The following is a 27,945-nucleotide window of genomic DNA, read 5'->3' on the forward strand; positions in this document are numbered from 1 at the left end:
ACATCCCAAATTCGCGGGGGTGGGGGGGGCACACTGTTCTTCCTTCTACGGTACAATTTCACCTCACTAATCTCCCAGAGGAGGGCGAGTAGCCGGTTCTCTGCTGGACATCGCGGTATCCACAGCCAGCACACTGCTCGGCTCAGGGCAGGTAAACATCAGCCTAAGGAACGAACTGCGGAGTCCTCCACAGCTTAGGGAAGGACACCCAGCGTTCTTACAACCTCCCGAAGGAGAGGGGGCCGGCACAAGCCGCCGCCCGGCCCGGAGGAGCTCCCTGATCGCGAGGAACGAGGGGGAAAGTGGGGAAGGCCTGGTGGCCCGAGTCCCAGGGCCACCTGAGAACTGCCGTCACCCGGGGTTCGAGTCCCCAGCTGGAAGCGGAGGGGCTAACCCTCTCTCACGTCTCCGCAAAAAGCGTTTCGTGAGAGTGTTAACCGTTTTCCCATCTGAAAACCGTCAGGGAAACACGTCCTGGAAAACGACGCCAGGTGGGCGCTGGTCTCAAGAGTAAATAAGCCCAAAACCCGAGGGGGGGGCGGTGTCAAAACCTCAGGGATAGGGAAGGAGGAGGGCGGAGGAGCCATTCGCGTCTGCCGCAAGCGGGAAGAACCCAAGCCAGGAAGCCTCGCGAGATCTGAGGTGGGGAATCTCGCTGCGTTGCCTAGCGACAGGGAGGACGCTCGCGGGCCCCCAGGCTAACCCCCGCTTGTAGCCTTAAATCTCCTACCATGGGGGAAGAAGGCGGCGGCCGCAGCTGTGGGACCACTAGGGAGCTGCAGAAGCTGAAGCAGCAGGCGATGGAGTATTACCGCGAGAACGACGTTCCGCGCAGGCTGGAAGAGCTGCTCAACTCCACCTTCTACCTCCAGCCTGCCGACGTCTACGGGCACCTGGTAGGGACCTGGGACCAGAACCCTCTTCCCTCCAGCCCCTCTCCCCCCGCCCCGCGCTGCGGCAACGCGGGGCGCTTGCGCCGCAGAGTCGCGCACGCGCGCCGCCGCTGGGTCCCGGCTGGGGTTGACGCGGCGCCGGGACCCTGAAGGGAAGAAGCGGAGTGGAAACTTGGCTAAAGGAATCTCGAGAGAGAAAGTGGTGGACTGGAAACTGCTGGAGGAAAGAGGGCTCTGGGCGGATTTGTAGCTACGGCGCGACAGCTCAGGGGCTGGCAGGCATCCTCACTACCTCGGGGCGGACCTGTCCGGCTGCCAGTTATCTCCTTTAATCACAGTCCTTTATACCTCATAGCTCAGTTTCCCAACCTTCAGCGGCCTCCTTTTGACCATGGAGCGAACGCCTTTGGCTTTCACTACAGCGTAGCCTTGAGCCCACCCCGGGGCCTCGTACCCAGCAGGCTCCCATCGCTGCCAAGTTTCGGTCGATTTCAAACCTCGGCTCCTTGGCTTGTGGGCCCTGCGTGTGCTCCGGGGATGCCCGTCCCACCTGACCAGCTCGCACCTAAACTTCAAATTCAGATCAAAGTCTTGCCCCCCTTCGCCCTGGACTGATCGTCCTGCAGCGGCCTTGTAGCATCCCCTATTTTGTATTGAAACCCTCCTTAGGCAGCTTGTGAGCTCCTGTGGAGAGGGGTGGGGGCGGCGGGGCGGGGGTTCGTCTTTTCACATAACCCTTAGCTCCTCTGCTCAGCGCACCATCTGGTGCATATTTAGTCTTAAAGCCGTGGGCAGTTGAAACAAAGGCAGGCGTTTTCTCACTTCCAGACGCGTTCAGTACTAACCAACACCCACCTTCTGAAAGGTATCATGGTTGGAACTGGTAGGGATTCGCACTACAGGGAGGCAGAATGACAACACCAAGCAGAGAATGTAAATGCAGTGAAGAAGCAGTGTGCCTACAGGGTTCAAAATCACATCTTGTCAGGGCAGTTAATATAGGTGATGTTCCACAAATATTTGTTTTTTTCGGTTTTGGCCAATACATCAAATCGGAGGAGAGGGGAGGGGAGTTGTTTATCGATGCACCTTTGGTTATGTGGTTACTGTGATATCACTTCATCCCTAGGACCACGGTGAAGTAAACCTTATGATTCCGTATTACAAATAAAGGAACCGTAGCCCAGTGAATTTAGAATTGTTTCTCAAGGAACATTGTGAATGACAGAAATCAAACCAGGTCTGTGTCCCTAGTACCTAGCAGAGTGCATAGTGGACACTCACGATGAATAAATGAAAGCAGCTCCCAATTCCATTCTCTTTCCACAGTCTCTTGCCAGAGGAATTCTTGAAAGTTAACTAGTCCAACTTCCTCATTTTAGAAAGACCCCAAGCTCTTGTCTCACAATGAATTAATGCAGAAGTGAAAACTGGAAACTTGGACTCTTGCCCCTAGTGTAATGCTCTTCCCAGTCTATTAGGCAACTAGGACTTTGGTTTATACAGCTCTTTGGGAACTTATACCTCAATTAGGGACAAGGGCCACTGATACATAAAATAACTGGAGTAATAGATAGGGTAATACAGAATTGTGTGCCAGACTGAGGAACAGACCACTGTGTGTTTGTTAAAGAAACTCAGGGGTGGGCAAGATCCCTGTGGGCTGTAGCATGTGGGAGTTTTGGCCTGGGCTTTGACGAATGTTCAGCAGTTGACATAAAGGCACCTCCATTTCATTTTCTCAGTTGGTGCTCCAGTTCTTCTCAGTTGCTGTCCCAGTTCTGGCCCTCTTTATTCTCAGTTAGTCTCTCCCCTTCCCCCATCAAGTTCATCCCACTAATGCTGCCAGAGTAGTGTTCCTCATCCCAAATCTGACCATCATTCTTTCACTCAGAACTTCCTGTGGTTCCCTCTTGCATGCTTAGTAAGATCCAACACATTCCAGTGTGTGCGACTCACAGCACTTGCCCCTACTTTGGTACACAGGTTTATCTATGCTTCCCTCCCCTGCTCCTCTCCATGGGCCCGCTGACTTTTTTTAAAATGTTAAGTTTCCCAATTCCTTCCCCTTCACTTATCCTATTCCCCCTACCTAAAGTATCTGCCTCAACTTCTCCCTGTTGTCTGCCTGTGGAATACTACACAACCTCCTGTGTCCAGCTCAAATGCCATTTCTTCCATGCTTCTCTTATATATTAGAGGAATTCAGGGAAGGGAGAGATCCCTGTGGGCAGTAGCAATACTACTTGCTCCTTCATAAAACTTCTGATTAAGAGTTTGTGATTGGGAATTGGGCAGATTGGATTTGATCCTTAGCTCTGCTACTGTGTAGCAGTAATGAACTGTAAAACTGATGGTCCCCAATGAACCACACCACCAGAATGAACAGTCTTATGGAAGTCCCTCCTATATTGACTGGGGTCGTGGCCTTATGACTTGCTTTGATCCGCAGGACCTTGGCAAGTATGATGCAAACAGAGGTTTGGTAAGGGCTGGCATGATGTACTCTTGGAATACTCCCTCTTGGAAGTTAGTCATGCTGAAAGGAAATCCGACTGCCATACTACAGAGAGCAAAAGAGAGAGAGATCCTGTAGAGAGAGGCCCTCGCAGATGTGAGAGACCTCCCAGATATGCTGTGAGAAAGACAGACGGCCTGGCAGCCCCTGGATGTTCCAACCATCCTGGCTGAGACACTGCACATATGAATGAAAGCATTTTGGGTACTCTGAAGTGAGTCAAGCCTACAGATGACTGAACCTGTATAGGAGACCCCAGGCAAGATCAACCAAAGAATTGCCCAGTTAAGCCCAGCCTAGATTGCAGAATCATGAGCAAGTAAATGGCTTGAGCCTCTAAGTCTGTTACAAAGCATTAAACATTGGTTATTTTAAGACATTGGTTATTTTATCTTGGACAGGTTTCCCTCTGGAATTCAGTTTGCTCATCTGTGGAACTGAGGTGATACCACCTTACAGAGTTGTTTTGAGAAGTTAATAATATAATGTATACAAAGTGCCCAAGGTTGCATTAGACAGGTTGTGTCTGGCCTTTATTAATGTATGCAGGATTCAAATTTTGTTCTTGTTGTTCAGTGGCTAAGTTATATCTGACTCTTTGCAGCCCCAAGGACTGCAGCATGCCAGGCTTCCCTGTCCTTCACCATCTTTTGGAGTTTGCTCAGACTCATGTCCATTGAGTCAGTGATACCATCCAACCATGTCATCCTCTGTTACCCCCTTCTCCTCCTGCCCTCAACCTCTCCCAGCATCAGGGTCTTTTCCCAACGAATCAATTTATGGAATCCCAAATATACCAGGCACTGTGGAATGTGATACAGTGATAAACAAGACCAAGTCACTCCTTTAAGGTACATACTAAACATTTTTAAGAAGTTAGTTCCATTTCCCTCCTTACACAATTATGTGGTACATTGTAGGTGCTCATTACTTGTTGAATTGAACTCACTGATACACAAAAGTTAAACTAGATAATATTTTTCTTCTCAGGTATAGAGGAAGTATTAATATTTACTTACTTTAAATATTAATACTTCCTCTATACCTGGGCTTCCGAGGTGGCTCAGTGGTAAAGAATCCGCCTGCCAATGCCAGAGACTCAGGAGACTCCAGTTCGATCCTTGGGTCAGGAAGATTCCCCTGGAGGAGGAAATGGCAACCCACTCCAGTATTTTTGCCTGGGGAATCCCATGTGCAGAGAAGTCTCACGGGTACAGTCCATGGGGTGGCAAAGAGTTGGACACAACTAAGCTACTGAGCACACATGCACGCACAGTCATATACAAACTATCATCCTGAAAATGCATGGATGGCTTGAAAATTGGCTTTTGCTTTAGTTCTGCTGGGCACCACCTCGGTGCTGGCACATTGCCGATGGATGCGAGATGACCAGTTAGGTAGGTTGTGGTCATTGGATTTTGAACTGAAAGATCAGAAGCCTAGTCTGCTGTGTGGAAATAAAGAGTGAATACTGTCTGAAGATAAAAGAGGGTGAGGGGGTGGGCCTTCTCTCACCCCTCTTCCTTCTCTCCCAGCTCCCGGCCCTCTGCACAGGGGCCTAGTCGTGAATCTTTTAATTTTTATTTGTGTGTCTATTTGGCTGTGCTGGATCTTTGTGGTGGCATGTGGAATCTTTTTTTAGTTGCAGCATGTGGGATCTAGTTCCCTGACCAGGGATGGAACCTGTACCTCCTGCACTGGGAGCTCAGAGTCTTAGCCCCTGGATCAGCAGGGAAGTCCCTTGAATCTTTTTACTCAATCTCCTTGAGAGGATTTTCTCCCTCAGCTTCATTCTCTTCTTCTGTTTCTTGGATCAACTTCCAAATGACCTCTGTTCTTCCACATCAATGAAACTGCTGTCACTAAGCTTCCAAAGGTCCTCTTTGAACATGTAGTTCTATACATGAACTGATGGTAAATGAAGTACAGCCAATGTATAAGTCTTCACCTTTTAAAATACCTGCCTTCTGGGGAGGAATAATAATGAACCCACTTAAGGCTTCCTGGGTTTGAATGCATCGCAGTTTTCTAGAAGCCAATTGACTTCAGCATCTTGGATGGAAGGATAGGTTAGGGCCCATAAAGAATGAACCAGGACCTTTAAATAAAGACATGCCTGTGAGTTTCCCATGAGAGTTCAACAGACAAATTTCCCCATGTACCAGAGGCTAAATCCAAGTCTCCTTATGTTCCCACAGAGCTGCTAGACTAATCCCAGAATGAGGACATTCACAGAGAGGTTTACTAGAAACTAGAGTAAATGTGAATGACCTTTCAAAGATAAATTAGATGTGGTATTTTTGTGTGTTTTTTTTTTATGTGTGTGTGTGTTGAAGGCAAACTGCTTTTCTAAACTTGCAAAACCTCCCACCATATGCAAAGTTGTGGGGAAAACTGTGCTGGATGGACTTGGGCTTCCAACCCTCCAAGTGGAAATATTCTGCACCATTCAAAATTTTCCCAAGGTAGGAAGTAACTTAAACTTGTTCTTCTCTTTGTCTTGGCTCCACTGCATTTATTAGCATTTACTGCCTAAATAGTGGGAAATTAATGTTTTGAAATTCAGTGTCTGTGAAGTACACATACAGTATGTGTAGGCAGTTATGAACCCAAAGCATGAATCATACAATCTGCCCTGATGGTTTATTACGCGCACTGTTGGTACAGATCTGAAGGTGATCTGAAGATTGAGACATGAAATGGGGCAAAAATAGTTTTAAAACTCTGACACTGCTAATGTCATGAGTTCTATAATCTGCAGATAGGGTTATAGATTCATGTATTTACATAAAGATTTACATAGATTTGGTGGCTCAGATGGTGACGAATCCGCCTGCAGTGCAGGAGACCTGGGTTGGGAAGATCCCCTGGAGAAGGGAATGGCTACCCACTCCAGTATTCTGGCCTGGAGAACTCCATGGACAGAGGAGCCTGGCGGGCTACAGTCCATGGGGTTGCAGAGTCGGACACGACTAAGCGACTCTCACTCACTTACATAGAATTATAGATATGTAGACTGATCTATGTGAAGAAAAATTCATTGTCATCCAGGAAAATAATTATGATTAAATCTGTCTCCTTTTTGCTATTTTTGAGAGAGGCAATGATAGAAATGAAGTTCAATGTAAGGTTTTTATAAGAGTATTTTAACAAGGTAATAATTTTAAACATTCCTTGAAGTCGGGTTCCACCGCGTTTCAATAGCTATAAAAATATCTCAAAGAAAATTATAGATTCTCATTTTCTCTTTGAAATTGGTGATAAAATATCATGTACCTTAAAGTTGGATACATTCAATTTCCTATTTCCTGTGAAAGGCAGGGAAAATGTAGAGCACATTTCTATTGTTTTCAGAACATATGTTCTGTGGTGATCGCAACGCACTTTGAAGCCCACGAGAACACTTCACCTGAGCTAGTTGAAGCCGAGGAGTTAGAAAGGGTGGATGCTGTCAGTACCGCAGTGCAGTGGGTCAACGAAACTCTCACTGAGGAGCTCCAGGGCTTGGTGCCCTCCAAACAGGCTGAGGTGGATCAGGTGCTCAGGTAAGTATGAAACCTTGAAACATCAGCATCCAGTATAATTATGTACCTATTTTCTTTCCACTTCACCTGCCAATGAAACAGGTGCGTCCTGTCTATAGGGTACAGTTGGGAAGTCAATTAGGAAACATGCTAAAGCATCAACATGCAGCATGAAATGTTGTTTTTCTCCTGAAAACCCTGTTATTAAACTTTTACTCTGTAAGGCTACATAAGGCCTTTTGGCCTCTTTTTATGCATAGGGCTTTCCTAGGATTCAAAGTTTCTCTGGAAAAGGATGAAGAATTCAGACATCATCTTTGTCCCCTCTGTACCTCCTCACGAATCATCCCCATGAGCCTCTCTTATCGTTTTGTATGACCCAGTGGGCGGTGCTTATGTTCTGATCTCCAAACACAGCCAGATATTCCAGGCCTTGCCCACAGGTTGACTCTAAAATGTGCAAACCAAGGAAGAATGGCTATGTGAGCATAGTTCACATAGCTAACCCAACCACGTGTGGGTTACCATTACTTTTCCTTTTGTGTAGATCAATGCCACAATCCTCATGGCCAAAGAAGGTCAACTTGATTCTCTTTCTTTAAGTTTTATCATTTGCTTAATTGTGTGTAACTTCACATTTTAGTTTGCATCAGAGTTGTATCATGAACTTTTGAATAGCTTTTTACAGGTTTTGAATGCTATATAATTTTGTGTGAGTTCTAGTTGTGTCTTTTATAAATAGCATGTGTGTGTGCTTGCACATGTGCGTGCTCAGTCGTGCCTGACTCTTTATAACCCTGTGGATTGCAGCCCTCCAGGTTTTTGAATGCTATTCCACTTCTTTGTGTGTGTTATTTGCTATTAACATATCCTTAATTGTTTTCCTAATCTCTCAGTCATACCTTCTACTTCATTACATTCCTTTTTTTTTTTTCTGGAACTTTCCCTCCCAAATCTCCCATCTTTGAGTTGTTCCTCTCTAGACCTACTTGGAGAAGGCAATGGCACCCCACTCCAGTCCTCTTGCCTGGAAAGTCCCATGGACAGAGGAGCCTGGAAGGCTGCAGTCCATGGGGTCACGAAGAGTCTGACACAACTGAGCGACTTCCCTTTCACTTTTCACTTTCATGCATTGGAGAAGGAAATGGCAACTCAACTCCAGTGTTCTGGCCTGGAGAATCGCAGGGACCGCAGAGCCTGGTGGGCTGCCCTCTATGGTGTTGCATAGAGTCAGACACGACTGAAGCGACTTAGCAGCAGCAGCAGCAGACCTACTACAGAGATGTCATAAGATATCCCTTCATTGTTCTCCTGTTTCCTGGATCCCATATCTTCCTCTTTGTTGAATTGTTGGATTACATCCTGTAAAAGTAAGGATGAAGGCTTCTCTCATGGTACAGTGGATAAGAGTCCTCCTACCAATGCAGGAGAACACAAGTTTGATCTCTGGTCAGGGAAGATTCTACATGCTGCCGAGCAGCTAAGCCCACACCTCCTGAGTCCAAGCTCTAGAGCCTGAGAGCCACAACTAGCGAAGCCTGCATGCCTAGAGCCTGTGCTCTGCAACAAGAGAAGTGACCACAAGAAGCCCACACGCTGCAACAAAGAGTCGCCCTCACTTGCTGCAGCTAGAGAAAATACTCACCCAGGAATGAAGACCCAGCACAGCCTAAATAAATAAATAAATAAATAAATAAATAAATAAATAAATTTTAAGTAAGGATGAGAAAAGAGTATTTGGGATATAAATTTTTGTAAGGGTATTCTTACATGTGAAAATGTTAGCCTTTTGCCTTCATGTTTGACTGTTTAGCTGAGTATAGAATTCTCATTTGAAATCTGTTTCTTTCATTAAAGGCACAGCCCCACCAGCATCTGATGCAAATTTGATTCCCAAATCTTTATTTTTTTATTTTGGCTTGTTGTTGTTGTTTTGTCTCTGGAAATTTTTACCCTCTTTTTATTCCAGGGAGCTAAAATTTTATTTAGAGGTACCTAAGTTGGGGTTCCCAAAAATTTTTTAGCTGTTCATTTTAAGCACCCGCCTCAAAAAAAAAAAAAAGTTCGTCCTGCATATAGTGCTATGTATTTCACTGTCTATGCTGGCCTCATTTTTTGTCTGATGGTCATTTATTCAAAAAGAAAATCCAGTAGCCCTTAATCAAATTATTTCTTCAAATTTTACTTTAAAAATAATAAACAGGGCTCAGATAATTTTTAAAATGAGCACCCAAAATCTTTAAACATTTATTTCCAGGCCAAAATGATTTTTCAGTTCTTGAACACAGTTTTATAACAGTGTCACTTTTCAGTCTTGGAAATTGAAGCAGACTTGTTCTTTGGTAGCTTAAAAAGCAGAGTTAGCTACTGAAATATTTTAGGGTCAGCACTAAAACGTGACCAAAGTTACAAGCGATCTTCCTAAATAATCTCATTATAAATCCATACTTTCTTGACATTAAGGACATTCTTTGAAAATAAAGTACAAGAAGATAAGGAGAGAAAAGAACTGGAAAAGAACCTAGAAGATTCAACGGCGCTTTCACTCCAGCCGCCGCCACCACCACCTCCTCCTCCACCTCCATCCAAGAAAAAAGGACAAAAGCAAGGTCAGTGGCTTATCATCTTGTAGAACCAACCATAAGTAACAAATGTGGGGGAAGAAAGGCTGAAGCTTGGACTGCCTTTTCAAGTTCAGGTCTCTCTGCTGCACACTTGGGTTGGGTTCCCACCAGGTACCATCCATCCTCCATGCCAGTTCCTTGCTTGAAGCTACAATGTTAGGTCAGCATGGTTTTACCCCCATCTTGCCCTCCATTTTTATTTGTAAAATAAAAAATATTTCTTACCCAGATATAAGCACTTAGTAAACAAAGTACTCTGAACAGTACTCTCTGCTGAAGGGCAGAGAGGGTGGAGGGGTGACATGGAGACCTTCAACTGCTTCTCAAATTTCCCATTAGCTCATCAGAAAGCCACTCCATATTTTAAAAATTAATGGTATCCTTTGATATGCATAACCAACATTTCTGCAGTCCCAGGTAACATATTAATGAAAACTGTCTTTGGAAGACCTTGCCATTTTAACGCATATAATTGAAGTTATCATGGCCCTTTGCTCCATGCCTTCCAACATACTGTTCACCTCAGTTCCTCTAATATATTAATTCCAGAGCTGCTGCTAGTGTTGTAACAGTGTTTTGTATGTCCATCCAATTACAACATGCTCCTTGAAGGCATGAATCATGCCTCATTCAATTTAGAACTGCCAGTTCCTAGCATGATGCTGGGAATAGACTAAATACCAGATGAGTATGGATTCCATTGAGTAAGAAAGCACCAGAACCATAGACCAAAGAGATCGTGAAGACAACGTCTCTTATTTCATAGATTCAGATGCTGAGGCCCAGACAGAGAAGAGTTGCCCAAGGCAGAAAAATCATGTTAGACCAATCTTCTAGAAGGTGGGGATGGCCGCTGCTGAATCATAGGTAGAGACCACCAGTGGGTGTTCATTTGGTGGTTTCTTTTGACTGATAGAACTTGGAATGTAAGACGGGAAGGAGTAGGAGGGAACCTTAATTTGCTAAACATATAATGTGTCCTGGGTGTTTACACATCTCACTCCACTCACCTTACATTCCTGACTCAGGGCAGCAGCTGTGGGAAAGCAGAGAACAGGAGGGGAACGAGAGACTTATTATGGACGCTCTGGTGCCTGATCAGACTAAGTGGCTGAAAATATGTGAGGGTGAAAGATGGCTGGGGATTCTGAGTGGATGGTCAGATCTGGAAGGAATTCCTCATAGAAAAAGACATCCACCTGGGGTTGGCAAGCAAGATAACCAGTTAGATATATGCATGAGATATTCAACAGAAAGCTGGGTATGAAAGAGTGATGGTGGAACATAGAAAAACAAAGGGTTTGGAATTCAGAGACTGTCCAAATGCTCTCCTTAAATTCACGTTCTGCTGGATGTGGGGAAAGTCTTTAAGCCTAAGCCCTCATTTAGATGAGATAACAATTTCTACTTTATATGACTGTGGAAGGAGTTAATACTGAATATTCTAAAATGTCTTCAGCAAAATCCATGGCTGAGGACTCTTTGGATGTTAGAGAGTAGTGACATCAGACAGCAACTTCTCGGGGGTGGAAGTGGTGAATATGTTCTTCCCAGCCTCAGTTTTCAGCCTTTGCATCTGTAAGTAAAACATTGAAAAATACAGTTTTATCATAGTCACACTTTTGCTTTCTGGAAAGCAATCTTTTATCAAATTTTTTTCTTCAGGAAGGATGGAGTCTTCTGCAGAAAAACCAATTATACCTGCAGAACCCCCCGAGCCTGTCCTCTCTGGCAGCATGGCCATAGGGGCTGTGTCACTGGCTGTTGCCAAAACCAGTGCTGTGCTGGACAATAATCCTCTCTACCTGAATATCGCATCACTGAAGCACCACCAGGTTAGTGGCCATTACACACCTTTACAAGGACCACGAGTATGTCAATATGAATGAACCATGTTTCTCATTTCCTCTTGCTTCCCCCCATCCCCATTTCAGGAACAGCCAGAAAAGCTAACTATACCTCTTCTGATGGTGTCGCTGGTCAGCTGTGGGAAGTCGTCACCTGGGAAGCTGAATTTGATGAAAGAAGTGATCTGTATACCCCATCCTGGATTAACAGCTAAACAAGTACCTTACATTATCTCAAACTACCTTTTCTTTAAAAAAAAAAAACCTTCATCATTAGTGAGTTTTTAGTGGATGCCCCCAAGGCTTATGATACCAATGGAAAAGGAATTAAATTAAAAATGAGAAAAAAATTTAGGAAATTAGGGAAGTGGGAAGAAAAGAAGACCACAAATGAAAGGGGACCACATTTAGATCACCTTGGATCTCTGGCTCTTTATAATATTGACTCATGCTAGAGGATCACAGTTGAGTTTGAGCAAGCTCCGGGAGTTGGTGATGGACAGGGAATCCTGGCGTGCTGCAGTCCATGGGGTCCCAAAGTGTTGGACATGACTGAGCGACTGAAATGAACTGAGAGGCTCACAGAGAAGCCTTGAGAGTGCTAGAAGCATGTTCTTTGGGGGCAACTGAGATATCTTTATTTACTAGTCTATGCACAATGGCTCCAACAAGAGAAAGCTGGCACTTTCATAGGAGCCCTTCTGTTAAGTAGGAACTGCAGAGCCTAGCAGATTGCCTGGCATGTAAGAGAGGTTTAGTGCATGTTTATGGAATATGGAAGGAAGGAATCCTAAGTGGCGTGTTTACTACTCAGAGGTCTGTCAGTGCCTAACTGTTCTTCGGTGGCGTAAATGAGTCAATACACCTCTTTATATCTGCATGAAATATTCTGCCAATTAGGCATTAGGGAGAACTAAGCATTCGTATTCTGTAGTGGATGTTTACAGGAAAAGGACAGGAAGCTCTGTCCCCTCTGGGCAACATAGTGACTGATATTTTATCCAACCTAGTGAAAATCTTTTTTTTTAAATCTCAAGATGATTTCTTTATGATAAAGAATTCTTTTTATTTTTTTAAGGGAAATAGGCATTACCTCGCTTTTATCAGTTTTGGAAGACTCAGATTTATATCTGGCGCACCATCTGTCAGATCCCGTGCAGATCCTGGTGCCAGGATCTTTCCTTCAGTTAATATCTGTTGTGCTATTTGGGTACCAGAGCGTTTGGCATGCCATTCTTCGTCTGTCTCCATATGCAGATCCCACCTCAGCAGAATACATCCTCCCCCTTTCTAAGTGACAGTGGATTTATACTAATTCAAACACTCCCACGCAGAAGCCCTTGATGACCTGCGACATGTGTTGCAAGAAGGTTGGTCAGGAGACCATGAAAGAGAGTGAAGTTAACGTGACTCAACCAACTAAACCAGTCAGTTCTGAACAATGAAGAGAGGATAATGAGGAAGAGCCTCTCATTCATTTTCACCCAAATAAAAATGGAGAGTTGAAATTAGCATTTAATCCTCTGATATTGTACGCCATATGTAATTCACTATCCAGGATGTCTAATCAAAGACCCTACAAATATTCTGAGTTAGAAATATTCATGTGTGGTGTAAGTGTTTATATTTAAAATTCTAGACTGCAGTTGTGAAGTGTGAAGTGAAAGTCACTCAGTCGTGTCTGACTCTGAGACCCCATGGACTATACGGCCCATGGAATTATCCAGGCCAGAATCCTGGAGTGGTTAGTGTTTCCCTTCTCCAGGGGATCTTTCCAACCCAGGGATCGAATGCAGGTCTCCCGCATTGCAGGCGGATTCTTTACCAGCTGAGCCACGACGGAAGCCCAAGAATACTGGAGTGGGTAGCCTTTCCCTTCTCCAGGGGATCTTCCTGACCTAGGGCTCGAACCTGGGTCTCCTGCATTGCAGGCAGATTCTTTATCAACTGAGCTATCAGGCGGTTGTGGAAGATCACGGTTATTCTGCTTACAGGGTGTGGAGATGCTTCTGGAAATTCAGAAACACATCAACAAAGCAATTGAAATGGTATGTAAAGAGGATATATGGTATGTAATAACTGATGCTTATATACCTTCTGGTGTCAAAATTATAGTTCATATGCAACATGATCAATATTGTTGCTACAGACAGGAAAACGTATTCATCTTTGGGTTTCCCCCATGACCCAAGCTCATACGTTCCCTCACTGGCTATGTGGCCAGTTTCTAATGGAATTTAATCATCTCATTTTGATTTCTGAGGCAGCTGGCCCTGTGCAAAGATTATGAGGGAAACATGTGGCCCCTAGGATCATGAGAGGCCGCTTGGTATGATGGTGAAGACACGGTCACATGTGCCTGCTCAGAATCCCAGTGTTGGGCAAATGAGTACCCTTGACTGAGAAGCCCTTGGGGGGGATGTCACAGAGGCTGGATGAGGGCAGCTGTAGAGGAACCAGGTGGTTCCATCATATTCTTTTTTTTATTGTTAATTTAAATTGGAAGATAACTGCTTTACAATGTTGTGTTGGTTTCTGCCATTCAGCAATGTGAATCAGCCGTAAGTGTACATATATTCCCTTCCTCTAGAGCCTCCCTCCCATGCCACCCCCATCCCACCCTTCTAGGTTGTCACAGCACACCGGGTTGGGCTGCGTGTGTTATACAGCAGCTTCCTATTAGCCATCTTACATATGGTCGTGTATATGTTTCAGTGCTACCCTCCCAATTCATCCCACCTCTCCTTCCTCCACTGTGTCCACAAAGTGCACCTCTGTCCACGGATGCATCAGGAATACGTATTCAGATGCAGGAATGTACAGTCATGTTCTGACTAGGGTCGTGCACAGGGCCCAGGCTGAGGGGCCCGACCCTTGTCTTTAACTTTGGAATAATGCTGCATTTATAGAGAAGCTGCAGAGTCGGTGCAGAGTTCCCAAATACCCCCTCACCCCAGTTTCCCCCAGGGTTAACAGGATACATCACCGAAGCACATTTATCACAACTAAGAAACCAAAAGGCTACGTTACTACTAACTGAACTCCAGACTTTATTCAAATTTCACTGGTTTTTCCACTAACGTCCTTTTTCTGTTCCAGGATCCAATCCTGAGCCCACAGTTACATAGTGTGAGGCTTCTAAACTACATGTTTAGGACGCCCTAGCTGACTCTTCTGCAGGATGGGGGCCAAGATGCCATCTCAATATGATGTGAAGCAACTTTGGCTCCAGTGCAGTCTTGCCAGCACTGACTCAGTGATGGGGTCAGGTGTCTGGCGCCCATGCCCTACAGTTGATCAGAATTGCTTTAAGCACCTGGCTACCCACTCCAGTATTCTTGCCTGGAGAATCCCATGGTCAGAAGAGCCTGGTGGGCTACAGTCCAAGGGGTCACAAAGAGTCGGACAGCACTGAGTGACTAACACTTTCACATATTCATACTGGAGCCAGTTTCCGGGGTGATTTCCAGGAGGCCAACTTCCTTATAGGTGACCAGCCTGCAGAGACTCAGACTTGGACAAGTTAACCCTCACCTTGCCTTTTGCGTTGCCCCTTTACTAGCTGTGGGCCCTTATGCCAATTACATAACCTTTCTGCCTCAGGCTCCTCTCCCACAAAATGGATATGACACATTGTGAGGAGTATACAAGTTGAATATATGCAGTGTGCTCAGAGCTGACACAGCCCTGAGCAGTGCCTAGTGGTGGTGGCTGTCAGAGCAGGTGGAGGAGACCCAGCTTAGAATATTAGAGATTCAGGATATTTGAGCTTTCTGCAGTCATCCTGACTTTCAAATTTTTAATTATACAGTTTATTTTTAATTATACAAGTAGATCATGCATGTTCTTATGAAAATTCAAATGCTGGTAGAGCTAGTCCCCCCGACCCCACCCCTGTGCGAACTCCACCTGCCTGGACCCCACACTCACCACCACCCTCAGTTCCAGTTCCATCTCTAGAGCTGACCACTGTTAAAAATTGAGTGTGGTCTTCTAGCCTTTGTTTTGTATTTATACACACAGATATCACACATACAAGTTTATAGCATGATTTGTATTTAAAATCATGTAAAATTCTGCACAAGTCTCTGCAGATACTTTCTTTCTTTACCCTTTTTGTGTTCATCTTTCACTGATAATTTAGGAATTCTTTCTGTAATAAAGGCTTCAATCCTTTCTACATATTACATTAATACCTAATTTCCTCTAGCACATTGCCTGCCTTTTTAACTGGATTTTATGAAGTCATAGAGATATTTTTTCTTTTTCAATTTCGACAAAATAAAATGTATCACTGTGTTCTTCTAAGGCAGTGGTTCTTAGTGGGGAGTGATTTTGCCCAAACGGACAACTGACAATGCCCAGAGACGTTCTGGGTTGTCCCAGTTTGAGGCTCTCCTGGCATCTAGAACGCTGAGGTCAGGGATGTGGCTACACGTCCGACAGTGCCCGAGGCAGCCCTTCGAGCAGAGGATCACCCAGTCAAAGCATCAGGAGTGCCACGGCTGCAAAACGGCTTTTGCCCTCGCTCAGCTCTGGGCCACGAATGTGCTGCTCTTTACCTGGAGGGTTCGGCGCTCCCACGTTCCCCCCTCCCACCCGGTATCCGCTTCTTCCGAGTCCGCTTCGGCTCTGCACTCCCCATCGCACCGCCTTCCTCCCGGTTGTTACCTGCGTCTCACTGTCTGCCGTCACCAGATCACAGCTTCCAGAGCCAGTGCTGTGTGTGTCTCGCTGTCTCTCTTGGCACATCACTTCGCTTCCTATATTATTTGTATTAATACCAAGGGATAGAAAGCTCAGCTGACTCCACAGTGAAAAGAAGCAGGATGACTTCTGTATTTGTGTGTACTTGACTATGAACCTTGTTGATTCTTGACAAACATGCCCCCGCTTCTAGAGGCAATAACTGCTGGGCATTAAAGTGCATCGTCTTTTTCGGGGGATGGCTGTGCTGAGTCTGTTGATTTTGCATGGGCTTTCTCCTGTTGTACTGAAGCTGAAGCGCCAATACTTTGGCCACCTGATGCAATGAACTGACTCATTAGAAAAGACTCTGATGCTGAGAAATATTGAAGGCTCTGGAGGAGAAAGGGACAACAGGATGAGATGGTTGGACGGCATTACTGACTCTTTGGACATGAATTTGTACAAGCTCCGGGAGTTGGTGATGGACAGGGAAGCCTGGCGTGCTGCAATCCATGGAGTCTCAAAGAGTCAGACATGACTGAGTGACTGAATTGAACTTGTTGTGGAGCACAGGTCCTAGGCACATGGGCTTCAGCAGTTATAGCATTTGGGCTCAGTAGTTGTGGCATATATGGGCTTAGCCACTCTGTGGCATGTGGAATCTTCCTGGACCAGGGATTGAGCCCATGTCCCCTGCACTGGCAGACAGGTTTAGTCCCAAAGTGCATCCTATAAAAGGCTAAATCCATGTTACAGTGTGCTGTCAATACTGCAAACCGTGGGAGCGTCTCATTGGTAATTTGCTTTGCTTTTAGTATCACATGACATTACATACATCAGATCCAGCAGATTTAACGACCATCCGCTATTTCCGAAAGTCAAACCTATCCTGTAGGTGAGAGTGTTTGCACCGTAAAAATATTTAAAACAATATGTTGGGCCTTTAAAAGCAAATCCCACACTGGGGTTATTCCTTACAGACAAGAAGGGGACTTAATACCCTCCTGTAAAAAAGAATTCCAGGAGTCAGGAGTCAGGACATGATGAGGGAATACTTACTTATATAAGTGAAAATGCATGAACACGTATACCCATACCCCACACATGTGGTCGAAGACAGAATGTAAGAATGAATGAAAGGGAACATGTACCTGATTTTGAGAAATGGTTTGAGGTTTATGAAGTTAAAGAGTGGTTGGCCTCACCCGTGTGTGTGTGTGTTTGTGAGAGAGAGAGAGAGAGACACGCAGCATGACCAGCTCAGCCCCAGAGCAGTGGCCAGGTCAGAGGACCAAAAGCTCTGCCTACTGCCACAGACGTGTCTGAAAATCCCGAGTTACATATCTTTATCTTCTGTCCCACAGTCCCCTCCTCCAAAGCCAGAGTCGAAAAAAAGTCACGATGGAGGCAAAAGAGGGCAAGTAAGTAAATGCATTTCCCACACTCTTTATGACAGGTCATTCATTCCCCGCCCCCTCCCCTCTCCCTTAGTCACTCTGCTCCAGGACCTGGCCTCACATAAATAGAAATCGCATGGTGATATGGCTTCAAGGGGACTGACCCAGGCAGCCAGCCCCCAGAGCTGGAATATCATTCTGTCCTTGCCTCTCCAGCAACAGGCTGCTGGGCTACCACTGCCTGCAACTGTCTGGCCCACTGAACTCTCAGACTTTGATCTTTCCCCAAGATCATTTGGGTCCTCACACCTTCTTCCACTGTCGTGCATCCTCTGTGCTGTGTCCTTTCAGCTGGAGTCGCCCATCCTTTTTAAAACCTTTCTTGAAGAGTTACATTTTTTTAACTTACATTTTTACAGATGTGCTGCACCGTGCTTAGTCAGTCATGTCCAACTCTTTGAGACCCCAGGGACTGTAGCCTGCCAGGCTTCTCTGTCCACGCTGATTCTCCAGGCAAGAATACTGGAGTGGGTTGCCCTGCTTTCCTCCAGGGATCTTCCCAACCCAGAAATCGAACCCAGGTCTCCTGCATTGCAGGTGGATTCTTTACTGTGTGAACCACCAGAGAAGCCCTTTGAACAGTTCAGTTCAGTAACTCAGTTGTGTCCAACTCTTTGTAGCCCCATGGACTACAGCATGCCAGGCCTCCCTGTCCATCACCAACTCCCGGACCCTACTCAAACTCATGTCCATTGGGTCGGTGATGCCATCCAACCATCTCATCCTCTGTTATCCCCTTCTCCTCCCGCCTTCAATCTTTCCCAGCATCACGGTCTTTTCCAATGAGTCAGTTCTTTGCATCAGGTGGCCTTTTAACAGTTACATCCTTCTAAAGGAAAATGGGACACAGGAAAGAGCAGGTCTAGAGGAAGAAGGCAGAGTTAGGGACAGGCGGGACAGACACTTATAGGGACAGACTGAAGACTCACCAGCCTGGTAATCATGGCTCAAGTCAGCCCGTGTTCAGTGGCAGAGCCAATAGAGAGATGACATGGGCAACTAAAGAGAGAGGAGTGTGTTCCCAGGTCAAACTTGAAAACCTCGGGAGTAAGAAAACTATTCCCAGATACTGCAGAACACTCATCTGCCCAGAGGTCATGCAGACATGAGCGGGAACTAGGACAGGGTGAATGGAGAGTCAGAGGACCTTGTGTTTGTAGAGCTGAGTCTGGTTATTAACTGCCAACCACCAGAAGCTCCAAGAACCTTAGCGTGTTATATTTACATGCGTGGCTTTCTTGATCCTGCAGCAGCAGATCACCGGCAAGATGTCCCATCTTGGCTGTTTGACCATTAATTTCGACGCTATAGAGCAGCCACTGCTCCTCCTACAAGGAATCTGTGCGAACCTGGGGCTGGAATTGGGAACGAACCTGCATCTAGCCATCAATTGTGCTGCACATGAGCTGATGGACTATGTAAGTTTCCACTCCAGAGTTTTTGCCTTTTGTTTTGGTCCCATTATTTTTAAATTAGAACTCAAAAGAGGAGCCTATCTGTTTATATTTCCAAACAAATTCTATTTTTTCAAATAATATCATGGAAGGGTCCAAATATAAATGGAGTTGGGAAAGCCAGGTTAGCTAATGACCAGACAACGTGCTTTGCTGTGTTTAGTCACCCAGTTGCGTTCAACTCTGTGCAGCCCTGTGGACTGTAGCCCGCCAGGCTCCTCTGTCCGTGGGGATTCACCAGGCAAGAATACTGGAGTGGGTTGCCATACCCTTCTCCAGGGGATCTTCACAACCCAGGGACTGAACCCAGGTCTCCCACATTGCAGATGGATTCTTTACCATCTGAGCCATCAGGGAAGCCTACAGTCTTTTTCTGACGGACAATAACAACATAGCCATATACCTTTAAATATTAACAGGAAATGTCATAATAATTATATAGAGAAATTCTGTAATAAAAGTGACTAAAATGGATTGCTTACATTGAAATCATGAGAACTGCTGAAAAATAATTTAACAAATTGGTATGTTCTGCTGAGTACATTCATTTGGTTGATGAATGCTGAATTGGTCAAGCATAAAAAGTAAGTCAATTGTAACTATGACTTGACAAGCTCTTCTAGACACAAGGTTCTTGGAGTTTTTGCTGGTGACTCACTTTTTAAATATAAAAAGTATTTCCAAGTTATTGAAGTTTTTGGAGAATAATTAGTAATGGTAATTAATGTCAAATTCAGGCGACATGACCAAATAGGATTCCACTTTAATTTGCAATTCTAATTTTTGACTTCAAAGGAAATCTTGAATAGTATGTTCGAAACCTAAGTATCAGCTGACTTCTAAAGTTTTTAGTTTCCTAAAGAAACTAAGCACAGAAAAGAATGTTTAAGGTAATTTTCTATTCTTCACATAATGATTGGTTCCTAGGCATACCATTAAGAAAAATAATTGCATGTTTTCATCTACAACGTATACCATGAACTATGAATATACTGACTGCTAGCGCTAATGAGACTGGATATTTATTGCTTATATTAGGCAAAATGCATTAGCTAGATAGCAGATAATTATTCTTATGTTAGTTCAAAGTCACTGAAAAAGTTAGTTCAAAGCATTTCCTCTCTGACAAGATTGTATAAGTTTTGCAGTATAGAAACTAAGCGTTCTTAACCACTTTTTAATGTGAAAAAAGTACAGAATCTCTTCAATGATGGAGTTCTTAGGAACCTGCTTAATTCTAATGGAATCCATTCTGTTAGCAGCCACAGGAAGGCATTAGTAAATCAGAGTCATTCTGGTGCACTCCACCTCCCTCCCCGTACCAAATGCCTCAGGTACCACTGCTGGACACAGATTTGGACTGGACATAAGGGTGCTGTGTTTGCAGACATCATACTAAATTCTCCAGGTCCATTCACTCCTGTATGTAAGTACCTGGGGGCATTCCAGACTTCAGATGAACAGGCTACACTAGAATTCCACTTCCAAAACAATAATTACTACTAGGACCTGCTTGCTTTCACCTAAGTCTGTTTACATTTCATATTGAATGTTCATATCTCAAAAGTCTAGCCCTGCTTTCAAATTTAAAATATTCACAGTAAAGAAAACAACCTAAATTCATTCACTGTGAGCTGAACAATGGTAGTTCTAGCGAGTAGGCAGGTTTGCACTGCTATTCTGTTTATGAATTTATGTGATTGCCCATCTTCCAAGCAGCCAGGTATCTGGCATCACATCCTAAAACTGAAGTAAGGAATTACTCTTCTCCTACTCTGCAGGCAGTTGTTTTGTACAGAAGGTTTCATCTGAAGTCCGTGGGAAGAGCTGTATGGTGCATCCAGAGAAATGCGGACTTGATTTTCTCAGGTTGATATTTAACAGATATTTAACGTAAAAGGCAGAGATTTCTCGTGTGAGGGTGGCCTGAAAATAACCCGCAGTCTTTTATATGAAATGAATGAAAATGAAGTTGAATTGCATCTTTAATGTTGGAAGAACTCATCATTCAGCCTGTATTTTAATATCTTCTTTACACTTATCAGAGTAAAGGAAAGTATGAAGTGATGATGGGGACCTACAAAAATGCAGCTGAGATGGTTGACCTGTATGTGGATCTAATCAACAAGTTCCCTTCAATTATTGCCTTAATTGATCCTTTCAGGAAGGAGGTAACGGGATTTACCTTGAATTTCATAATAAAACAGAACAAAGTCTCATTCTTTTCGATCTGTAGATTTGAAATGTAATTTGGGCTGGGATATTTTATTGGGGCATTTATGAGAAAAGGCCCTTACCGGGCAAATGACTAACAGAAACAGAATTACCTAGGAGTGTGCCCATCTGCAGGATAAAACACGCATCCCCCAGCACTTCAGAGTACTTGTGTGTTTACCAGCAGCCTAAGTGATGGCAGACGAGCCTGCTGTGCTGGCTGGTGCTTCAATAGGTTAATCACACATCATTTCCAAGTGCTCATGGAAACAGAACTTCAACTAGGCCAAATGTTTTTTAACCTCAATTCAGTTACTACACATGTATAGAGGTTAAAAAACATTCTTAAAAAGATTCGAGATATTGGGGTTTCTGACCTGTTCACACATCCAACAAGGATTGTCTATGTGCCTACCACTCTCTCTCTTCCTAACCCACTTAAACTTCAAAACTTACATTCTTTATTTTATGAACTTGAGAGCCATTAGATATAGTGAGCAGATATCCTCTTTGAGATAACTCAGCTATTAAAATTTGAGGGACAGAAAGAGAGCTGGATCTTACTGGACCCCCAGGCTCTCTGAGTCCCATCTTTCCTTTCACAGCCTGGGCTGCATCCCAGCACTTGTGGAAGATGCTGAGCCCAGATCTTGCATCCCACCAGATGTTATCTTCTGCTTCTTGCCCCTAGGCTCTGGCCACAGCTCTTTTTTAATGTGATAAGATGCACCTGAATTGTCTGTCCTAATGGGACAGGTGGAACTCTAGTACAACAGCTGGGAAGACTGTATATTACTATTTAAATAAGCATCTCATTTCATTTGGTGGTCTCACCAATTAAAAATAAGGGTGCTGGGAATGAGGGTCTACAGCCCTGCAGGCTCATTTCTTTCCATTGTCTTTTTACCAGAAATAACATTAACATCCTCCAACCAGCCAGTCTTTAGCAGCATTGTGGATAACACAGTGGGTGGGAAAAGCCTGTGCTTGGAGGATGTCAGAATCAATGTGGAGAAAAGCATTTAATGTGTATTAACATTTTATTCATTATATCTTTAAGCTTAAATTTAATCACTTTAGGTTTCTATTCCATGAAGCCTATTAACTTGTGTGGCTGTGGTACAAGCAGCATTCAGCTGAAAAATGCAAAAAACAAACAACTCCCCCTAAACTCCTAGCTTGCATATCTCAGAAAGGTGTCTAACTTTGATTGTCTACTATATGATTCCTGTTGTTTTGTGATGATGCTCCATTCACTGTAATGACCAATTCTTAAATATCCACCCAGGACGCTGAACAGTGGGACAGCATCTATAATGCTCTTGGTTCCAGGTGTTACATAATTGCAGGCACCGCATCCAAAAGCATCTCTAAACTGCTAGAGGAGGGCGGCATCAGCATCCTCAAATACAGCGGGCTGATCATAAAACACACAAACCAAACCACGATGTCGGACTTGGTGGAAATAACCAATCTCATTGACGGTGAGTGGAAATACAGATCCGAAAGACTCATTATGTACTTAAATACACAGTGTATCAGGCACTAAAAAGCATGGAATCCATCTTGGAAGAAAAAAACACCCGAGCCGTTTGTGAGTGATTTGGTGCTAAACAGCAAAATGTACCTTACTACTGATTCAGTTCATAATGTTCTAAGAACAGCCCTACCCAGGAGGTCGCCCCTTTCAGGGAGGGCTACCACAAAGACATGGCTGAGGCTGCTGTTCTCTCAGTTTCACAGGACACCACAGTGATTTTTTTTTTCAATCATTAGCCCACACTGGCGTTTTTTTAGTTCCTCAAAAGTTTCAAGCTCTTTACGACCGACAGGTCTCTGAACATGCTGTTCCTTCAGCCTAGAATGCTTTGCCCTGTACCATTTAGTTAGCTAACTAGTCCTAATCCTTCAGATCTTCTTGACCTAAATGAAACCTCTTCAGATGTAGATTCCTAATTTTCCCCACCCCTCACTGGCTACTCTGAATCTTTCTCATCCCATATTTTCAACTATAGTAACTAGCCACAATTTGTTCAGTTGGGTCTGACTCTTTGTGAGCCCAGTCTATCTCCCGGACACCAAACTCATGTCCATTGAGTTGATGATGCCATCCAACCGTCTCATCTTCTTGTTGCCTCCTTTTCCAGGGTGTTCTTGGGAGTCTTGTTCACTTATGCACAGGGCCTGAAACATGAGTATCGTGAGCGGATCTCACGGACTAAGCAGAAGGCTAGTCTTAGAGCTGGTGCAAGACTCAGATGGAGACTGGGAGCCAGGGGCCTGGGCGGGTGGCAGAAGATGGAATGAAATGCCTGTGGTCCCTTCGCCTGCAGCCTGCCCCGGTCTAGGGCCCAGGCAGGGTGGCTTGCAGGTGGTGGGAGAGACGCCCCGGGCCTGGCCTTTCTCCCTGGGCCTGGCACTTGGCAGACATTCTGTTCCATGCCAGATCACTGCTGTAACCCCTGCCTATAAGACACAACACTGTCACCACAGGAAGAACTCTGGATTGCAGTCTTTGTGGGCTTTGGCAAATTTTAAGGGAGTTTGAGATCTTTAAACGTGATTAAGTACTGTTAACACTGCTCTTCTAATAAGTCAACATTCAGAAAGACAGTTTTCCTTTGAACAAAATTTTACATGAATTGTGAAATCTGTTATTTAGGCATATGATGCCCTTGTACTTACTTGTATTTTGACTCTAAGATGCACATTTTTCTACATTGAACATGGATGATTGTCTTACAGCTGTGGTCTGAGAAATGTGTCAATCTAACTTGAGCGTTTTTCCTCTTTAGTGGTAATAATGGTGCCTCTTAAAATCGAGGGTATCTTAGATTCGATGAAACATAGCATTCATTTAGTGTTCATTATCTACACAGATATAATCAGGGTACTAGAAATGCAAATGTACGGGTTAGAATTCTCAGATGGTCAACGAATTGACTCTTCACAGTTTTAAACCTCTGGCAGACTTTAAAGTTTTATTCTGGAGGCTTGTATCTGCTGATTAGATTCATACCATCTAAAATGAAAAGAATTCCTCTGCTTACAGGTAAGAAGCTCATCGCTGTCTTTGGAAGCACAGAAGGAGAGTCGTCTGATGACAGCCTTGTCGATTTGGTAAGTGCTAAAAACCAGTCCATTGCAGAATTGCCAAAACACTGCTTTTATCACGAAATGGTGTTTCAGAGCAGTGGACTTTGGCAGACAAAGTCATGTAACCTTTTATGAAAGATTTGCTTCCTCCCAGACAGCTGCCTTTTGCAAACTTTTGAACTTTTAAAAACAAGAAAAATTGAAGTCCTGGGAAAATGATGAGCATACTTAAATGACTGGGGTGCGCACTTGCAGTCTTACCTCCTAAAATGAAGTTACAAAGGCCAGACTGTTCTTAAATGAAAGTCAGCACACTCACATGACTAGGATAGCATCTGATGTACAGTCACACTGTCTCTGTACCGCTGAGTCTTCTCGGCTTGTGAGCAGGCCGCTTTACTGATGTAAGGTGTGAAACCGACTTCAAGGCCGCTTTACACATTTAAGATGAGAAACTGACTTAAGAGAGTAAAACCAAAACACACAGGGGCAGTGTGTGGGTCCCTTCTCCCTAAGGAGTTTAGTTTAGCAAAATATGACTCCGTTTAAAATAAGCTGTTCCTCGTCCCTTTAGGCTGTTGGACTTGGTGTCCGGTTTATCAAGTTGGGAGGTCTTTCTCGTGGCGAACGGGTGACCAAGTACAACCGCCTCTTTACTATAGAGGAAGAACTTGGCCAGAATGGAACACTGGGTATGTGCTGCTTTCTGCTTTGTTTTCCTTTAGCCATGAATAAGAGAACAAAGATTAGGAGAGGGAGGAATAGAAGTCTCTCAGCAGGCAGGCAGGGGAATCCAAAGACTATAAACAAGTGCTGACAAAACCAGGATGGCACTTGCCACAATGTGCCTTGTTTTCTTAATGGATTATCTGTTTACCTGAATGTTTAAAACTCTCGGCCTTTTTTTTTTTTTTTTTTTTTTTGGTGAATAGACTGTGTGATGCTTTTCAATAGACTTAATTGATTGGAATTTCCAAGCCTACCTTTTGTTATAGTCCAAATTATACTTAAGGTTTTCTCTGCACAGCCCAAGAAAGTTAAAGACAGATGTTTCCCTGGTGGTTCTAGGCAACAATTTGTCTTAAGTAGACAACATGTTAATTTAATGTACCTTGGGAAGACTACAGTCTCAAGAGAAATGAACCAGTCATTTATGACATCAAACTTTGTAAATCTGCATGGATAGAAGCAGCTTATGTACCAGCTACCTGGAGAGAAAACCCCCAATATGCATTTTTACTCTTTATGTATTACTGTGACAGCCAAAAGAAAGCATGCAAAGACATTTAAAGAGACCAATACTTGTCTTTGCAAAATTCTAAAACTATTTGCATTTTAAAATGGAATTGACATACTGCAAAAAAGGATGTTATTTAAGTAGTGCTGACATACTTGTTACCATAAATCAGGGGTCCCCAACTTGCAGGATCTAATGTCTGATGATCTGAAGTGGATCTGATGTAATTAATAACAAAGTGCACAATAAATGTAATGCACTTGAATCATCCCAAAGCCATCCTCTCACCACCCTCCCCCTGGTTCATGGAAAAATTGTCTTCCATGAAACCAGTCCCTGGTGTCAAAAAGGTTGGGGGCCAGCCACTGCCATAAATGTAACTCTTGAATGAGATAGATATATTACAGAAAGTATTGTGGAGAAGCAAGGAAGTCCTACTCAATACAGGCACTTTTTTCAGGGACCAGTAGAAATAGTAACTATAAATTTGTCACATTTAACATATGTAATGACCTTGACACACATCCTAAGATTTATAGAAAAAAAAAGATATAATGGGGAGACTATGTCTCAGTCATGTAAGGGCAGTCAAAAGTTCGTATTATTTAGTGTGTAACACGAGGGCTTTTTTTTCAAATGGGTAAAATTATATGGCTCCTACCTATTATCTGATTAATTTTTGTCATCCTGACTCGTGGAAGCTTTAGATTCCCTAAATGACTGATCACATTTCCAACCAGACTTCACCGCAAGGGGAACAGCTGCTTCGGGGCATCAAAAAGGACTCTAGTGACCGGAGGCCCAGCTCCTCCCTAGTGACAGTGCCGGCCCCTGAGCATTCCGGAATGGATTAACAGATTAATGAGGATTTTGCTGACATTGGCAGTGGTCAATACATGTGAAGGGGGACCAAAAAAACTGGAAAAGCAAACCACTCCACTGAGAGGTTGCGCAGGAAATATTGGCAAAAGCTCAGCCCTTAAAACAGTGTTCCTGCTACGGAGACCTGAGTGCAACAGTCTAAGTCGACAGAGGCTGACCTTGGAATAGTTAGTTGGCAATGATTTGTCTCATGCAGAGCACTGGCCTTCCCTCCAATTCATCTTCCTCTTATCCTATGCTGCTCAGCCTCTGCCCAAAGTCCGCTGTACACCAAACGTTCCAGAATGTTGTCTAAGGATACAATGCAAACTGAACAGAACAAGTGTACTGCAGCTAACATATAACCAGTGACAGGCCCACTTTTTGGCAGTTCTAGAATCCTTTCTAATGGTGGTGTGACACCTCTGGACAGTTCTGAAGCTGCTCTCCTTTAAATCCTGTAGCAAAGATAAAAACTGGAGCCAGGGGCTTCCCTGCTGGTCCACTGGTTAAGACCCTGGGCTTCCAGTGCAGGGAGCATGGGTCTGATCCCTGGTCAGGGAACTAAGATCCCACATGTCACATAGCCAAAAAAAAAAGAAAGCAGCCACTGAATTAGTAAACTTTATTGTTGTCATTTTTTAATAGGCTTCAATGAAGAACACACATTTTTCTACTGGAATGAGGAAGCTGAAAAGGCTGTCGAGCTGCCCGAGGTCTCTGAGCCCATCTTCCCCACAGAGGTTGTGGAGGAACACGCCAAACTCTGAGCGTCTTCCCACTGGGGTTGCACGCACCCCAGCTGACAGCCACACCACTATTAGACTGATTGACCTGGAGGAAATCTTCATTTTGCTTTTGCTCCAAAAACTTCACTAACTCATGTGCTTTTTCTTCCTTTACGTTCACTGTTTGGTGAAAGACAGAGATAGTATTTTGCCTGAAATTATACCTGTGAACCTGTCTTCCAGCTGTCACATTGCTGTGGGGATCCTGTTTGTACATGCTTATGCTCTGGTTCAGGGAAAAACTGTCTTGCACATGTTCATATATGTCCATTTGAGGGGGAGGGGTCATGACCCAGCAGAACAGTCCAATATTTTTGCCCCCAACTCCACACTCAGTTCAAATACCTCATACTTTACTAGTCAGAACATCTCTAAACACAAACATCTTTTACACTGGGAGCTTTCTCTGCCAGGAAAAGGTATACATCTTCTCTTTTTATCTTAAATATCCATGCTAGAAAGCACACACAGTTTTATAGCCAACCTCGTGCAAAACTGTGAGTTTCACATATTGTTTTAAGAGCCAAACAGCTTCCTCTAACTTTCCTACCCTCAAATCCCTTTTCTCTGATTCCCACCTCTTTCTAAATTTTAATTTTTCATCTGTCATTTATATCTCTGGGGAATCTCCTTAGAGCCTTTTTGGAATGAGTATAAATGAGTATAAATTCAGTAAACACTGAATTTATTCATTCAGTGAATGAATAAATATTCTTAAAGCCATTAAATGCATAATTATTTTT

General features: G+C 44.0%; 1 protein-coding gene across 2 annotated transcripts; it reads left to right on the forward strand.

Annotated features, from left to right (window-relative positions):
- Positions 1–652: 652 nt before the first annotated feature.
- ENO4 (enolase 4) lies at positions 653–27,930 on the forward strand. Of its 2 annotated transcripts, none has more exons than XM_040254827.1 (14): positions 653–896; positions 5,748–5,876; positions 6,766–6,956; positions 9,399–9,544; positions 11,225–11,394; positions 11,494–11,625; positions 13,401–13,454; positions 17,460–17,516; positions 18,803–18,970; positions 21,052–21,177; positions 22,509–22,704; positions 24,273–24,340; positions 24,891–25,008; positions 27,063–27,930. In XM_040254827.1, exons 1-14 carry the CDS (start codon positions 732–734, stop codon positions 27,182–27,184), a joined length of 1,842 nt encoding a protein of 613 aa, XP_040110761.1. In that variant the 5' UTR covers positions 653–731; the 3' UTR covers positions 27,185–27,930. The 2 variants fall into 2 exon arrangements, with proteins under 2 accessions (XP_040110761.1, XP_040110762.1); XM_040254828.1 differs by having other exon boundaries at positions 18,806–18,970.
- The last annotated feature ends 15 nt before the right edge of the window (positions 27,931–27,945 follow it).

This window comes from Oryx dammah, unplaced genomic scaffold, assembly GCF_014754425.2.
Source record: "Oryx dammah isolate SB20612 unplaced genomic scaffold, SCBI_Odam_1.1 HiC_scaffold_14, whole genome shotgun sequence".
NCBI classification, from domain to species: domain Eukaryota; kingdom Metazoa; phylum Chordata; class Mammalia; order Artiodactyla; family Bovidae; genus Oryx; species Oryx dammah.